The 18057-nt window shown below is 42.3% G+C and overlaps 1 protein-coding gene across 2 annotated transcripts in view; it reads left to right on the plus strand.

The window, feature by feature from the left end:
* PPP1R9A (protein phosphatase 1 regulatory subunit 9A) overlaps window positions 1-15332 on the plus strand; it is a 187466-nt gene extending 172134 nt beyond the window's left edge. Inside the window, exons 12-17 of one of the 2 annotated variants that reach the window (XM_075827733.1) lie at window positions 215-259; window positions 2250-2407; window positions 6252-6371; window positions 8636-8659; window positions 10328-10510; window positions 10597-15332. In XM_075827733.1, coding sequence (XP_075683848.1) covers window positions 215-259; window positions 2250-2407; window positions 6252-6371; window positions 8636-8659; window positions 10328-10510; window positions 10597-10800 — 734 coding nt within the window. In that variant the 3' untranslated portion in view covers window positions 10801-15332. The remainder of the gene's footprint in view (window positions 1-214; window positions 260-2249; window positions 2408-6251; window positions 6372-8635; window positions 8660-10327; window positions 10511-10596) is intronic. The other variant, XM_075827734.1, reaches the window with a different exon arrangement.
* The last annotated feature ends 2725 nt before the right edge of the window (window positions 15333-18057 follow it).

Consider the following 18057-nt stretch of genomic DNA (forward strand, 5'->3'; position numbering starts at 1 on the left):
TGGGCGACTTATCCTACTGTTTGCCTATACGGTGGGATACGTCAGAGGTAAACGTCGGGAAATCCTCCCAACATATACCGCCAAACCAGAGCTCTGACGTTATGTGAACCTTATGGTAGTCTCTGGGCACTTCTAGAAAATACTTGAATATCTTTCCTAACTTTTTAACAATTTTGTGTTTGCTAACACCATTAACTACTAACTCTGTACACAGTTTCAGAAGGCGCAGCGAAAAGTGCAGATCACGATGATGTGTTTGGTAAGTGGAAATGATACATTATACTGAGACAATGTTCACATGATGTAAAATGTTCCTGGAGAGATGAAGGTTACAGGGTATCCCAATGTCAGCAGATACATGTTACTCTATGTATAACGAAAAGTTATACAATTCACCAATATACGGTCTGGCAATTCTTCATGGAAACTAGAATTAACCTGTGAAGAACCATGCGCCCTCAAAGGGGTTGTCCAGGCACGGATAACTGATGACCTATCCGTAGGATGGACCCCGCACCGATCAGCTGCACCGGCTGCCTCGGGACCCTCTCCATGATGTCATTATGTCCTGATGTGACAACCCTTCGAATCACTGCATAAATTAAATGTTCTATAACTTTGTAATATACTTTGTGTTTCAATTCCTCACTATTTTCAAGGTATTTGTTTGCTGTCAGTGAATAAGAACACTTGTTTACATTCACAGGCCGCAAACCTGTACATAACTAGTCCTGCTCTCAGCTGTGACGTGGATACAATAGATAGATAGGTAGATAGACAGATGGACGGATGGACCGACAGATCGATAGTTCCATCCTCTTTCCTCTCCAGAGGAGCTAGATTTGTAGCAAACAAGCAAGCGGGCCCAATCTGATCTTTGCTATGAGTCCCCCTGATAGATAGATAGATAGATAGATAGATAGATAGATAGATAGATAGATAGATAGATAGATAGATAGATAGATAGATAGATAGATAGATAGATAGATAGATAGATAGATATGAGATAGATAGATAGATAGATATGAGAGAGATAGATATGAGAGAGATAGATATGAGAGAGATAGATATGAGAGAGATAGATAGATAGGATAGATAGATATGAGATAGATAGATAGATAGATAGATAGATAGATAGATAGATAGATAGATAGATAGATAGATAGATAGATAGATAGATAGATAGATAGATAGATAGATAGATAGATAGATATGAGATAGATAGATAGATAGATAGATAGATAGATAGATAGATAGATAGATATGAGATAGATAGATAGATAGATAGATAGATAGATAGATAGATAGATAGATAGATAGATAGATAGATATGAGATAGATAGATATGAGATAGATAGATATGAGATAGATAGATAGATAGATATTAGATAGATAGATAGATAGATATGAGATAGATAAATATTGAAGATGGTCATTGCAGTGGCATATATATAGGGGACGCAGCGGTGCGACCGGACCCCTAAGCCAGGGGGCCCACAGAACCCCCTTACCACATTGTCCACTGTGTAGACCCGCCGACGTGACGTCCGCCGAGGGGTCCAACAGTGGAGGATTGCAGGGTAGAACATCGAGAGGCTCCCCTGTCTCCCAGAAAGTGCCGGGGGGGGGGGGGGACAAAGACAGTGACGCTCACCCAGGTCATGGCCAGGCGAACGTCACGGAAAGCCTGTGCAAGTTCCTGAAAGCGCTGGGGGTGGCGGAGGGATTAAAAGATTATATTTCTGCCTGCTGGGGCCCTGTATCTAAGTCTACCATGTGGTAGGCTTAGATACAGGGCCAAGATTACTGTCTTCTAGGGCCCCCTAGACAGTATCACACCATGTGTGATACTTTCTGCTGTGCCCTGTATCTAAGTCTAGCACATAGTAGGCTTAGATACAGGGCCTATGTGTGATACTGTCTGTTGGGCCCCGTATCTAAGCCTACCATGTGTGATACTGTCTGATGGGCCCTGTATCTAAGCCTATTGTGTGTGATACTGTCTGCTGAGCCCTGTAGCTAAGCCTATTATTTGTGATACAGTCTTCTAAGCTGCCGTATTTAATCCTATCCATAGCTATAGGGGTCGTAGTGCTATAGATAGCTGTCTCTTTGGCCATGAAGAGAAGTTGGGAGGCCCATGAGAAACTTTTGCACTGGGGCCCATGAGCCTGTAGCTTGTCCCCTGGGTCACTGTATTATTTTTTTGTCGTATCTTCATACTTATTTCCCAGATATTTATATTCCAGGCTTTAATGAAGCTGTCCCGGAAACAGAACGGCTGGACTCTAAAGTGCTGAAAACTCGGGCACATCTCATAGTCAAGAGCAAAAGACACAGACCGTCCAGAGCGAGGTTAGGAGACAGCGTCAGCTCCACCGATGGAGAGGACAGCCTCGAGAGGAAGGTAGGACCCCGGACTCCCGCCCTGTACAGTATATGCTTGTGTTGTTGATTTAGGACCATACGTATATCGCGATGTCCCATCACACGTTTACATCCGGATTCATATTCTGACACGGCCAAAATATCAATAATGTGACATCAACTATAGAAAAGCATGATCAGCGCCACCTGCAAATAAAATAATATGTCCAGGCAACAATAACCTTTTTTTCCATCAATTATTATTATTATTTTTTTTACTATTTTTAAGCCTGGTTAATATATTGTATGGGCTCTTCACCTATGTGGGGTAGGTAATTCTGGAGGGCCACATGTTTTTTTTGTTTATAGTTTTTAACTTGATTCTATTAAATTGTCTTTTTCATTTTTCACAAATTTTTGGATGTTCGCTTCATTCTAGTTCCTTTCTGTTATTATTTTGTTGTTTCATATCTAGTAAGATAGATACGGCTGAATTCAGACGGCCGTGATATACGTCCGTGGCGACGGCTCTTAACACACCGGCCTTCAGATGGACGCATGTATTTCAATGGTTGTTTCAACGGACTGTGTAAAGGGTCCGTTGAAAAATAGAACATGTCCTATTTTCTTCCGTTTTCACGGATCCCTCGATAGACTCTAGGGATCCGTGAAAACAGGACCCGCAGAGGGGCAACTCGGACATGAAAAACTTGAGTGCTGACCTCTAGTGGTCATTTTCTGTAAATATCTGTAAAATGTGGATGGCCTGGAAAGGCTTTGCAGTCAGCAAACATTTGGAAAAATTAGAAAGGACCCTTTAGACCTTGCCAACTTAACAAGGGAATATGTTCCATAAAGGCAGCTCCTGCCGGGCACCTGTCCAGGTGTTGGATATAAGTAGATTGGTAAATAATGCTACACTGTATTGGTTGTCTGGAGTATAGGGGACAATTTTGAGATAATAGTGTGAGGTTGTGTCAGCTCGGGATTATAGATGTAGGTCATTGACAGGGCTGAGTGTCCACTCATTCATCTGAATCTCAGAAGCTATTAATGAAGGTGACCACTAGGGGGCCCTCTGCACCCTCCGCTGTAGTATAATGTAAATAGTATTATTCAGGAGGAGCATTTCATGTATTTTCTGCTACTCTCTCCCAGCGAGTCACAGTCTCTGATGTTTTTCATTGGGATGAGTGACATGAAGTCTAGATAAATCCCTGCCCCCTACTTTATGTCACTTTATGTAATGGGTGTTACCAGCTAGGGGTGTGTCCCTACACAGGCTGACACTGTCCAATCAGTGATGACAGAGTGAGACTGTGTAGGGACACACCCCTTTGTCAAGAGGAATGGTATCACCCAGTTGTCAATTTATTCATCAATTTCTAGGAGGAATAACAGAGGAACGGTACAAGGCAGAATTCTAAGAAAGATGCGCCAGAATTGTTATTTCATGAGGAATACAAGTATTTACCAAAACAGACAAGTCAGGAGAGGTGACCGGTCCTCTTTAAATGATAATATTCTGCCTGCCTTACTGCATACGGTTATACTGTACATTGAACTCAATAATAAAACCGTATACAGTAAGCTCCTCAGCTCCACCTAGTGGTGGCAGCATGCAGCCAGAAATTTACATAGATATAGAGTTAAATGTATGTAACTCCATGTCTATGCAAGTTAAGTGACTCATCTTGGGCTAAACCATGATTCTTATCATCCGCTGGTCTGTGGTGGTACATAAGGAGTGACCGTGAAGCTCATTTGGAATTAAGTCTTGATCTCTAAGATCCTGCAGGGATTGATTTCTTTAAACGTATGTACCTGCTGAGCGACTATCACAGGGAATCAAGGACCATGCTGGGTGATCCCTGTCCTGTGGCGGCATGGCATAATTCTTCAGGGCTGGGGCAAACTTTGCCCCGATGTAGCACTACTTGAATAGCTGGAAACTGCTGCAGATCACATAGACACTAGATAGAAGCTACAGTCTCTGTGCAGCAGCAGCAACATCGTCCAGATACAATATACATCCCTAGAGTATATATGGGAATCAATAGGGAGAATACACGGTGTGTTATAAGCATTACTGGAATCACCTATCCCCCGTCCTCCCCTGTCGTCTCTCACTGTCTAACTCTCATCTCATGTCTAACTCATCCCATCTGTCTGCTGTTTCTCTCACAGTTCTTCTCTTTCTGGCCGTCTGTAGCTGGCAATACATGTCGCTTGGTATAGTATTTTGGCTTCCTATATTCATTCTTGTTTTATTTTAGAGACTCATACTCATAGAAGAGTTACTGTTTTGACCGGGCAATGCAATCTATTGTGTGCCTATCGTTTCTATCATCATAGGGTTAACCCGACTCTCTGTTTTTCTAATACAAAATTCAATATCCTTTTCTTCCTTCACACAAGCGACCCTCCGGTCCCGGGACAACATTTTAAAAATGGGGTAATGTTACCTGGTGCCCTCCAGTTGTGCCCCTCTACAATGGTGTCGCCGTTTTCGGTTCTCCTCTGTGCTGTTCCAAAATGGCCACAGTGCTTCTTAGACTAAAAGTCTTGAGACACGCCCACTGTTCTCGGATTGGCCATAGCTTCTCATGAGAACAATTCCGTCCAATCCGTGAACAGAGGGAGTGTCTTAGACTTTGTGTAAGAAGCGCTGTAGCCATTTTGAGACAACACAGAGGGGGCCCTAAAATGGCAGAACCATGGCACAGGGGCGCAACTGGAGGGCACCAGGTAATATTACTCCATATACCCCATTACATTTATAATTTTGTCCTGAGACCAGTGACCACAGCCTGTGCACAGGGGGGGACGGGGGGACACAAACTACTTTTAAAGTTACAGATGATGATTAGACAGATTGTTGTCATAAAGTTATAATGAAGAGGATCACAGTTTAGCCTCCTTGCCTCTATACTTATAATTTCTGGTTATTTAGGAGACTATTGTGCTTCGTACATGCTAGGAAACAAAAACTTCTGCTGCATGTTGCTGGGCTCTCCAGAAGTTGCTAAAATGACGCACCTTATTTGACTCCACTTCCTGCTCTGCAGCTTTTGGCTAAAGCTGCACCTCACAGACTTCCTGCTCAGCCTGACCCCTGCATGCCCTCAGCACATAAAATTGGTAATACTGAGATCTCTCTGCTCCATTTCATCTGCTTCCTCCTGCATTTGAACCAGAAAGGAAAGAGAGCTCTCATTATTATCAGCATTATATACAAGGGGGCAGGCTGAGCAGGAAGTCTATGAGGTGCAGCTTCAGCCAATAGCTTGCAGTCATTTTGTTATTTCCTATGGTTTTAAGGACCTATAAGGAACAGATCAGCTTGAAAGCTTACATTTAAGTGAAATAAAATACCAGCCCTGGTATGATACACGACTTTCGTAGCTCCACATGACTAATTATGAATTATTAATAATTGTTGCCTGGAGTTTCCATTTAAAGAGAATTTTGCCAAAGTTAAATAAAAGTTACCAATAAAGTTTTTGAGTAGGAACAGCTTAAGATGTTCCTATAAATGCTTCTAAGCTGGTTCTGTTACAGTCATATGGCTGCATTTTAGTGTCACCCTTACGGCTGCAATATCCAAACTCCGCGTGATTCTACTGAACTGAACTTAGATCATCTTAGGTTCTATGGTGATCTTAGTTCGGTTCATTAGAACTACAGGAAGTCTGGGTCTTGCAGTTGTTATATGGACCTTAAAATGCGCCCATATGAAATCGGCCTTAACCAAGGGTGTCCAGAACACAGCAAAGCTGTAACGTGGTGATTACATATCACTGCTTATAAGTGGTTCACCAGTACTGCATATACCAGATGACTAGATTGTATAGTAACTCGTATGTTTTACCTTGTGATTACAGAATATGACGTTGAGCGATGACTTCAGTCCCAGCAGCGCCAGTTCAGCGGACCTGAGCGGTCTTGTGGTTGAACCAAAGTTTGCAGAGAGATCCCACTCCTTAGCTCTGTCCTCAGATGAGGTAATGACAAGTCTATAGTACGGAATATCTTCTTAAGAAACGACCGGAATTCTCTTCATCTTTACTGTTGAAATAATAATCATTAGAGGGGTTTTCCAGGAATATTTATTTTTGGCCAAGGGCCATCATTGTGTGATCAGCGGGGATCCGACTCCCACTGATCAGCGATAAGCATCATGGCTCCTTAATTCTGCTGATTGTGAGTGTCCTGGGGAGTCCTACCGATCACACATTGATGGCCATTCCTAAGTATAGGCCATCAATAAGTATTCCTGGAAAACCTCTTTAAAGGGGTTCTCTGCATTTCATTGGCTAATTCTCATAATGATAAATGTTCACATTTGTGTTGGAGGCTCCGTCAGGTGTCCATAACAATACTGCACCTGACACAAATCAGAACAGAAATATTGTCATCAGTATCTTTCAGTAGTGCAGCCCCAGGCTTCGGGCCCTGCATATTTCTCTTCGTATTTCTAGAAAAATCTGATTAATAATGTAAGTATGGAATGGCATCCGTTTCTCCTCTAGTATCAGCACTGTGCCAATCAGCTTTGAGATGAACGTAGTCATTTGAGACAGACTGGTTGCTATGAATACACTGCCTAACAACAGGGGCCATACTGGGTAGTCAGGCTGCGTACCCCTAGTTACAAGTGTGTCTTAAAGTGTAGCTAAAGGTTTGACAAACTTCTGACATGTCATAGTGACATGTCAGAAGTTTGGATTGGTGGGGGTCCGAGCACTGAGACCCCCACCAATCTCTAGAACGAAGCAGCTGAAGAACTCGTGTGAGCGCTCAGCCGCTTCGTGTCTGTTCGGCCTTTTCCAGAAATAAATGTATCGGTGTACAGACTCAATACAAAGTCTACGAGCTCGTACTCCGATACATCGGCTTTCCGGAAAAAGCCGAACAGACACGAAGCGGCTGAGCGCTCACACGAGGGCTTCAGCTGCTTTGTTTGTTCTAGCGATTGGTGGGGGTCTCAATGCTCGGCCCCCCACCAATCCAAACTTATGACATGTCAGAAGTTTGTCAAACATTTAGCTACATTTTAATATTCTTAGGATTTTAGTTGAGGGTTAATCTATGCTGAGGGGAGAGACCAGGCAAGCCATAATTTTATAATTCACCTATTATTATATGAGTTTTCAAAAAATTATTTAGATAGAGAACCCCTTTAAATTGTTTATTTATATAACAAATCCTTAATACATTAAAATTATTTTTCTCCGGCATCAATGGGACCTGATACATATATGTTGGATTATCAGATTGGTATTAGCAAAGTAAATAAAACTCACCTGTAAGGGAAGAGAAGCTTAGGACAGAAAGTCAAAAATAAAATGTTAACATGAAATCTGCTTCTATGACTTTGTATTTTAATTAGGGGACATTTCTCGTTGGTTCATTCTGCTCCGTTATCTGCTTCTGATATTGGAAAAGGCCATGTCATATAAAAATTCTGTGCTGAAAATAAGTGCCGGACTATCAGACATTCTGGATTATTAAATGCTGGATTAAAGGAATTTCACTGTATAATGTATTAACGGAATTACTCATTTCTGTAACTAACCCTCCATCAACCCTTTCACTGTCGAGGATGTATGGAATACGTCATGACTTTAAATGCTTGCCACGGCTAAAATGTAGGGACTACAGCTTAGATCTTGGTATCATATCAAAGTTCAGAATCCCAGGCTTTGAAATAACACCAGGGTCTAGGTGCAATATTCGGGGCACAGCACACGTTTGAATTCAGGGAACAGCATGAAAAGTTTTATTTCCTGCTTCTGTGTCTGCATAGGGGAGGGAGGAGGGAGCTGCAAGTGAGAGCAGGAAGAAAGATCACAGCCTGTTACTGTCATCTCTCTCTGTACAGCCTCCAGTGACCCCCAGGGGAAGATACAGGAACCTCACAAAATATGTGCTCTCAGATTGCATTTTTACAATGTGTAAGGTGTCTAATTTCAGAAAATATATGGGTATGGGGGTAGAATGTGGATTTTTTTCATTTGATAATTCAGGTTTTATTTGCGCAGTGTGAAAAAGTGTCCCAACAGTGAAAGGGTTAATGATCTTGTCTCTCGTTCTCCTGTTATATAATGGGTTGTGTAAGTCACTGTCCTATGCGTCTCTACAATGTATGGGTATGTCTTATCTAATGTAATGACTGGAAATCACTTCTTTATGTGTCTTCTTTGATTTTTCATATTTCTCTTTGTCTTGTATTTTTTACCCCATTTCTTTGATGCCACTTGTGTAGAGTCTGGATATGATAGATGATGAGGTGAGTCCTCCCTGTTTGATTCTTCCATAGTTCTTTGATCTTTCTTATCCCATTTCTTCAGGTATATTACTTCACTCTTCTGTCCTGATATCCATCATCCATTCTTCTCTACACACATTATCCATTCACCTCTATTTCATTGCTCAACCACCATTTATAGCATTGTTGTCCTCTTACGTGGTGTAGGGGCCATTTGTGTCCATCAGACACCAGGCGTGTCTTCAACCTCTGCACCTCCTACTGTTACACCCTTCCATCTTCCATTCTACAACACTTCATGGCTCCATTAGTTTTCCATTGTGCTATCCTTCACTTTACCATCGCCCATGCTACTAAACCACAGTGCTCCACCATCAGTCCACCATCAGTCCACACACTGCCCCATCACCTGACCCATTGACTGTAATTTGTTATCCTTAGTTGTACCTTGTATGTCTGCCTTATCCATTCATCACAATACTCCATCATTATACACAATGGAGGAAATTTAGTAAGAAAAATGCTCCAGAATTCTTGCACAAATTTCTCCAAAAAAATGGCGTACTCCGAATTCGTTATGTGTTTTAGAAAGTTTTTGCACCTCCCTCTAAAGTGTCTGAAAAAGAAAGGGTCATGGCTAATGGCAGCCAGAATATGCACCAGATTTATAAAGGACATGCAACATGGATTCGGCGCAAAATATTGGTGTAAAAATTGGTGTAACGTATGAGGTGGCATAGGAAAGAGAAAAGTGTCTAACGTGACTAGCAAGTTGCGCCAAATTTATCATGCAGCGTGCATCTCCATGATAAACTTGGTGCAGTTTCTGCCTGTCTGGTCTAAATTTATTACAGAATTAAGAAATCTCCCCCTGTATGTCCAAAAAAGTATGTGCAAACCTATATGAGCTTGTTGGAAATCCCGTTCCAAAACCTTGAGGTTAATATAGAGTTATTCCCCCCCTTTTGCAGCTATAACAGCATCCACTCCTATGGAAAGACTTTCCATTAGATTTTGGAGTGTGTCTGTGGGTCTTTGTGTCCATTCATCCAAAAGAGCAAATGTGGGGTCAGGCGCTGATGTTGGGAAGGAAGGTCTGGCTCGCAATCGGCGTTCCAATTCATGCCAAGGGGAAAAGGTCAGGACTCTGCGCAGCCACTCGAGTTCTTCCACACCAAACTCCTCACACCATGTTTTTATGGAGCTCGCTGTTTGCACAGGAGCTCAGTCATGGTGGAACAGGAAGGATCCGGACCCTAAACTCTTACCACAAATTAGGAAGCTGCAATTGTGTAAAATGTCTTTGTATGCTGTAACATTAACATTACCCCTCACTGGCAATAAATGTGCCACGTGTAAAGTCACTGAGCTCTTCAGTACGACCCATAATACTAGCAATGTCTGTCTATGAAGATAAAATGGCTGTGTGCTTGATTTTATACACCTGTTTGCAACCGATGTGGCTGAAACACCTGAACGCAATAATTAGAAGGAGTGTCTACATACTTTTGGCCGCATAGTGTATCTCTACATCGCGCCATGAAGCATAATATGGACCATCAAAACTCCACCATTCATGTCTTTTCTGCCCTACATTCTACATAATTTATTGAATTCCATCAATCCACCAACCAACATAGACCTCTAAACCATTCAGAAGACCAACATTTCTTCAATTATTTCTTACAGATTCTAGATGAAGGACAGTCTCCCAAACATAGTCAATGGCAAAGCCGCACTCCATTAGACTGGACCACTCAGCAAGTGACCAACTGGTTAATGACCATTAACTTACAACACTGTGTTTCTGAATTCACGGCCCACAATATCAATGGTGAGCAACTTCTCCAGCTGGACAGCTCTAAGCTTAAGGTAAAGAGACACCTTCAACCTAGACAATACATATAAACTCTTCTCATCTTTCGAGTAACCAACCTGTCAACCTTGTCTTCCTTTAGGCTCTTGGGGTAAATACCCAAGATAGAACAATTATAAAAAAAAAAATCAAGGACATGAAAGTGACGATCGAAAAAGTCCGTAAAGCCAATGAAAAGATGGAGAAGCAAAAAGAGAGGCTCCGTAAGAAGGAGCAGGACCAATTATATAGAGTTAGACATGAAATGACATCACAAGAAGCTGCCAAGAGCCCCAATGAGCCATAACTCAACATTTCCATGACAAGAGTCCCAATTTTTACTGTATCCAAACCTCCAGGCACTGAACAGATGTATTATAATGCTGGTATAGCTCAGGCGGACAACACTTAGCATCTTCTCTTTTGCTTTCTTGTATCATATCAGTTTTGTTTGCCAAAAATTGGTCAACTTGAAGGGTCAAGATGATGTCATCATCACATTTGCTCCACAGTCACAGCTTCCGTCATCATCATCCGAGTAAACGACTGCAACTCACAGGACCCTATAATTATTGCATTGAAGTTATTTTGCTTTGGCCACCATCAGCAAACTTCCATTTCACTATCGTGGCTACAATGAAGAACTAATCCATATATTTTAAGTGTCGTTGCCTCAATAAGCACTGACCTTTGACAGAAGTATTACTAGCTAGATAATGAACCTTATATTTTAGATATAGGACCTGTCACTCATGCATAATGCAGGCATATATTTTATCACTTAGAGTGAATCTCTGTCTTTTATTTTAATGCTGTTGGGAAGTCTGTGCTGTTTAATTTTTTAATACATCTATATAGTGGTCGGAGTTCCGTTTTTCTGAAACAGCCACCAAATCCCCTGCACACTAACTTTTCAAACAACTTCTACTAATTTAATAGAAGACCTGATACAGATCAACTTATAATTACTTACTGTTAAAATTTAGTTGTTTTATCAATGCTAATTCTGTGTGAAGTTACTGCCACTAGGTGTCTCCCTGTAATCTCCTGTCCACCCCCTATTGTCAAGCAAAATCCATTCCTAGTTATTGAGCAGAGGAAAAAGACTACAGAACTGTCTGCCTATACAAGTCTATAGAGAGAGGAGGGTTGAGCAGGAGAAGGGAGAAGAGAAATAAAGAAACACAGAAATTCTGCCCATACAAATCTGTAGAGAAGGAAGGGGGGAGCAGAGAGAGAAAGAGACACAAAAACGCTGGCCATACAAGTCTATGGAGGGGAAGGGGGAGCAGAGTAAGAAAGACACACACAGACGTGCTGCAACTTCTGGTAAGTGTTATATCTCAGCTACACTGCTCATTACTACTGTATAGTGTCCTCCATGCTGCTGGAGCTCTGTGTCAGAAAAACGGAACTCTAACTGCTATAAAGATATTAAGAAATTAATCAGCACAGAAATTTAACCAATTTAGATTTTCAAAAAAACACTCACTTTAAGGTAATACACTAGAAGTTATGTAGATGAAGTCGTTTGTCAGACAGTTGACTAAGGTGGACATCCCATTCTCACTTGCAAGGTTCTCTGATGAGCTGACAATGCACTGCCTGGATCCCCACCCCTCGGTCAGCTGTTATCACAGGGAAAGATTTCAGCATTTAACACTACTAATTGCAAGCAAATGCCTAGTGGGGCATATAGAAGAGGGCTTGTCTGAAGCAGAAAACCCCTGTAAGCTGGCCATAGACATGTAAGAACTGCAAGAGGAAGGGTGTTTAAACTCCCATTCCAAACCTAAATGTGCATGCTATTTCTGTGTGTTATACGGGGGAAGGGTAAACAGTAAAGCAACAGCCCAAAAAATCCAACATGCCCAAACCATTTTATCCTTTGGGAACTTGGATTCTGCTGGCACCCATAGACTTTAATTGTCAGCGGAACCTGACAATCCACCCGCAAAGATCTTACTGGATGTCCATGGCCAGCCGTAGTGTGTTCCGTGTTTTATTGACTCCGTGAAATAAATGGCTGCCGCCACTTTATTAAATGACAGACCCACTTAAAGTGTCATTACATAAGTACATTGATATGGCTTCATTTCCCAGTATCTGTCTATGCCCGTCGACAATCTCATTTTGCAGAAATGATGGGCTGTATGTGTGTATATACTGTATATATTATTTTCTTTTATGCAGTTAACTGGAAAGTATATTGAGTTATGTGTAAGTCATTACCTCATTTTGTTGCAACCAAACATATTAAACTGTATCTGCCGAAAAAGTGTTAATATCTGTGAACATACAGTGGACGCCATTTAAAGCATGCAGACGTATAGGCGCAGTGCAAATCTCCCTTTGGTTTTTAGTTAAAAACAGCCACGGGTCTTAAAAAATTGTGTGCAAATGGCTTAGCTGCAGTAAAATTAGTCACTTACTAATGTGCTGTCTGTAGCTGAAATACCTCTGTAAACTAGTCTCACATGCAGTCACATGTCCATGCTCTAGGTATTTATCTACTGCTTGTATGACATTCCGTACTCTGAACTATTGGTTATCTTCGCTCACCCATCCCTGTAGTACAGGACATGACATTTCTCTTATCTCCACTGCTCTCTGCTTTTCCACTTTCCTTCCCTGTATCTGGAGGGATCATGTGTCACATGCTGGGCAGCAAAGAGTGCGGAGTCTAGAAGCAGAACTGCAGAGCTGTGTCTCAACAGCAGGTAGTGAGCTGTAAATAGAGGAAATGTCTGTGTGAGGGAAGATGAATTATGGGAATTGTAGTCGTTTACGTGTTAATCCCACACACAGCAAAATTGAAACAACAGTGCTGCATAGAGATGGGCAACATGTTGAAACTACTTCGCAGCTACGATGGCATTGTCATCTGGTGACCATTCAGACATATATAGGTACTTTTCTGTGTTTTTCATAAACTCGGAAAACCCCTTTAAAGCCGAACTCCACTTGCAAAATCATATTCTGTAATCTAATACCTATAAAATACCTTGTACCTTGCTGATGTGCATTTTGAACTCATGTTCTTAGGACCTTCTTTTCCCCAGCTGTCAATGACCTCCTGTATTGGTGACTACTCTGTCTATACATGTAATAGACAAAATATCTGTGGTCACGAGTAATAATTCTGTGCGGTACATTAGGCCCGTCCGTGATACAGACACAAGCTGGGAGGACAGACAACGAAGATTGGTCAATTTAATACTGGCAAAGGCTAATCAGAGGCTTTAGAAGAACAGTTACGGAGGATAGAAAAGGGTAGAATGAAGGACACCGACCCATACTTGGATCTTAGACCCAAGACAAGACTTAAACCTATCAGTTGAGCCTCATACCCACTTACCTAAAACTTATTTGGCCCACCGTCAGTACTGAGCCAATGGTTTCCCACTCTACTGCCATCTTTGCTTCTTCAGTTACAGCCCCAAATACCCACTTGGTTGATATATGGCTGGATCATTATAACCAGCATTATTACTGTTTATGGTATTTTTTTTCTTCGTCTGTGTTTCTTGTTGTGTCATATAAGTTAATTCCAGATATGGTGCCCATGTTTGTGAACACTGAATTTTTTTGATGATTGTACAAACTTGTGAATGTTTTTTATAATTGTACTGTATATTTTCATCTCTAAAGGTATTTTATGAATTATTAAGGTGTTTATATTCATTGATACGGCTGTTATTTAATATGTAAACCTAAGGACGAGGTCATTCTCCATACAATCCAGGTGCTTACGGGAGGACTGTGAAGCCACCCACTTGATTACATTAGTCAACAAGGACAGAAGTGTTGTGTAGTTAGAAACCTAGACTGATAACAGGTGGTGTGAAACGTAGCTGGGACTACCAGGGTCTATGGGGTATTCTCTTGGACCCCCTTTGTCTGTGTAGCATCGTTCTATGACCCACATAGGGGGCAGATTACATTAGAAATCTCCAAGACTTTAACATTGATTGCCTAGCCTTAAGACTAGCCATCAATGTTTAGTGAGGGTCCGACCTCTGGGATGAATAGCAAAAACTGCAGTACCAGGGACAGCCGCTCATACAGACAAGCCGCTACTCCTGTGTAAACAATGAGAAGGACGCGTTGCTCAAGCCCCTTCACTGGGCTGATCGGATAATGATAGGCCTTCGATGTTAAGGACTTGGAGAACCCCATTAACACCATAACTGTTCTCCAGAATTAGGTTCAGATTCCACTATGTCTCCTGGACCATAGGTTGTACACCTGTTGCACTGTGTAATGATAATTGAAACAAAAGTTTTAGGACAAAGTTGCCAGATGGCGCCATGTTAATAAAAATTAGCACCATCTGATAACCTAATGTTGGCATGAAGAGCACACACCAGTTTAAATGCTGGTACCTGCTGTAGCAGTGCCCTATTATTTAATGAAGCTTGGAGAGATCACAAAATTAGATTATAGAAGGAGATGTGCCGGTACAAAAGACGTTATCTTGATTTCCCCCAAACTTCTTAAATTCACTGCTAAATAAACCCTGTCATGCCTTCGTCTGTACCTGACCATACTCCTAGAAACCCACACTTTAAAACGTTCCTGCCGCCAATGCAAATGGCGGCAGGAGATCCAAGTGGAGGGTTGTCCCACATTACTGTTCATTGCTTATTTATCATGTAATTGGCTATAAGGCTCCATGTGGCCATTCGCATGGGACTCCTCGACAACCCTTTTAAGGTACATTTAATTAAGCCTTGATGATATTTTGTGTTTTAGCCCCGTATATGCCGGTGAGCTATAACATTAAAACCCATGACAGGTGAAATGGGTAACATGGATGATCTGAATACAATGGCGCCTGAGAGGGGGTGGGGGGGGGGGGGTATATTAGGCAGCAAGTGAAAAGTTAATTTTTGAAGTTGATGTGTTGGAAGCAGGAAAAATGAGCAAGTGTAAGAATCTGAGCGACTTTGACATGAGCCAAATTTTGTTGACTAGACGACTCGGTCAGAGCATGTCCAAAACGGCCGGTCTTGTGGGATGTTCCCGGTATGCAGTGGTTATTACCTACCATAAGTGGTCCAAGGAAGGACAACCGGTGAGCCGGCGACAGGGTAATGGGCACTCAGGGTCTGATTGACCCGCATCGGGAGTCTGGTCTTATCTCACAGAAGAGTTACTGTAGCACAAATTGCGGAAAAAGTTACTGCTGGCGATGATGGAAAGGTGTCAGAACAGGCAGAGCATCGCAGCTTGCTGTATTTGGGGCTGTGTAGCTACAGACCGGTCATAGTGCCCATGCTGATCCCAGTCCACCACCGAAATGCGCCTACAGTGGCACGTGAGCATCAGAACTGGGCCATGGAGTAATGGAAGAAGGAGGCCTGGTCTGATGAATTACTTTTTTTTTCATCACGTGGACGGCCGGGTGCGTTTGCTTTGCTTATCTGGAAAAAGAGATGGCACCAGGATGCACTATGGGAAGAAGACATGCCGGCAGACGCAGTGTGATGCTCTGGGCAATGTTCTGCTGGGGATCCCTGGGTCCGAGCATAAATGTGGATGTTACTATGACATGTACCACCTACCTAAACATTGCTGCAGACAAGTACCCCCTATCCCTAATGGCCGTGCTTCTTTCAGCAGGATAATGCCCCTGCCACACTGAAAACATTGTTCTGGAACGTGACAAAGAGTTCAAGGTGATGACTTGGCCTCAAAATTCCCCAGATCTCAATCCGATCGATCATCTGTGGGATGTGCTGGAAAAAGAAGTCCAATCCATGGAGGCCGCACCTTACAATTTACAGGATTTAGAGGATCTGCTGACAACGTCTTGTGCCAGAGACCACAGGAACCTTCAGAGGTCTTGTGGAGTCCATGTCTCGATGGGTCAGATCTGTTTTTATGTCAAGAGGGACTTACACAATATTAGACAAGTGGTTTTATTGTTATGGCTGATCGGTGTATGTCTGCATACCTCAAAGTGGGTCGAGATTGAACACCCTAGAGCCAGACAGATCATAGTGGAAGGAGGAGATGACTAGATAGGACACTGTATAGCACGGGAAAGATGACAGCAGTGGGTGTGGACTGTGCTGATCTAGTGATCGGCAGTGATTTGTAATCATGGGATGTTGGTGAGTGCAGGGCTGCATGTGAGGGGCAGTTTCATGATGTGAGGGGGGAAATGGAGACAAGCGGGAGGTTAGTTGACCAGTCTCTTGGTGTCATCTTCACTGGGGATTATAACTCCCTTGCTGCCACCTGGTAGACCCATGGTTAGACTTGCCCCCCAGCAGACGAGTGATTCCTCCATTGGTCTTCTGTTCTGATACAGTATAAGGAACGAGGTGCAGGATTTTATCACTTATTTGGGGGATGGGGATTATTTAGAAAGTTCTTGCTGTCGATATAATCTGTGTGTGCGGTGATAACAGCAGAGTTTACGATGCAAGGGAAGCAGACATGTGCTATATATCTACAAAGTGGGCTTCCACTGGTGGCCTTAAACACCCCACTCCGACACTGATAAAACACAATTTTTCAATGGAACGTGAAGATTGTTAGGGATTGGTAAAATTGGATTATCCTAAAAAATTGAATTCATCCCTAAATAGCAAGTTAAATAGTCAGCGATAGCCAATTGTCTTAACCATTCGTTGAATATCACATTTCCCATATATCTGTGATCGCTCCTCCCTCACTGATTTAATTTAATTTAATTTAAAAGTAAAGCATGAAATTATAAAAGGGGCCGCTATTTTCGAGGTGTTTTCTTTTTTTTAGCATAAAACATCGCCGCTCTTGTCTATGGGCTGTGTATGGTATTGTAGCTCAGCCCCATTGAGGTGAGCCGCAATATCAGACGCAGCCCATGGACAAGCGTTGCGCTAACAAAAATCCTATAAAATAGACCCTTTTTCTAATCTCATACCACCCCTTTAAAAGAATCAACCACCTATTATCCGCATTATATGCTACAAGGGACTTTTTTCATCTTCATTTGACCTTGTTTGCATGTGAATGTGTTCATCTTCCTGTAGGTCGTCCTAAGTCTATTGCTATACTGCTGGTAACTTTTATGAAATAAACATTTTTGGGGGAGAATGTTTTTTTTTTTTTTTACAGTATTAAATGGTGGTAAGGCCTGGTTTACAGCACTTTCCCTTTCTGACCGAGGTATACGTCGGAATATGCCCAATGTATACCTCCGAAGGAGGGCTGCAACGTATCCCAGATTATAGGCATTCGGTAGAATACGTCCCACAACCCCCCAGGCAGAGCACTACCTGAAGCAATGTGCATGGGGAAACTCCTGATGTCACTGTCCATATATGGACAGTGATGTCAGGAGCTTTTCGATGCCGAAGTCCCCAGCCAGAGCATCAAAAGTACTTTTCCCTGAGTAGAGATTGCAGCCGGGTACTTTAGCTGTAAAGGTCTTGTGGTCACAGTGGATAGGGCCGCCGTACAAGCAAGCATGTATGGACAGTTATGTCGCTAGATCATCCTGACGTATACATTTAACGGAGGCCTGTGACAGATACCATACGGTGTCATCCATCACTTAACTGTTCCCCAT

The sequence above is a fragment of the Rhinoderma darwinii genome, chromosome 5, assembly GCF_050947455.1.
Source record: "Rhinoderma darwinii isolate aRhiDar2 chromosome 5, aRhiDar2.hap1, whole genome shotgun sequence".
NCBI lineage: Eukaryota > Metazoa > Chordata > Amphibia > Anura > Rhinodermatidae > Rhinoderma > Rhinoderma darwinii.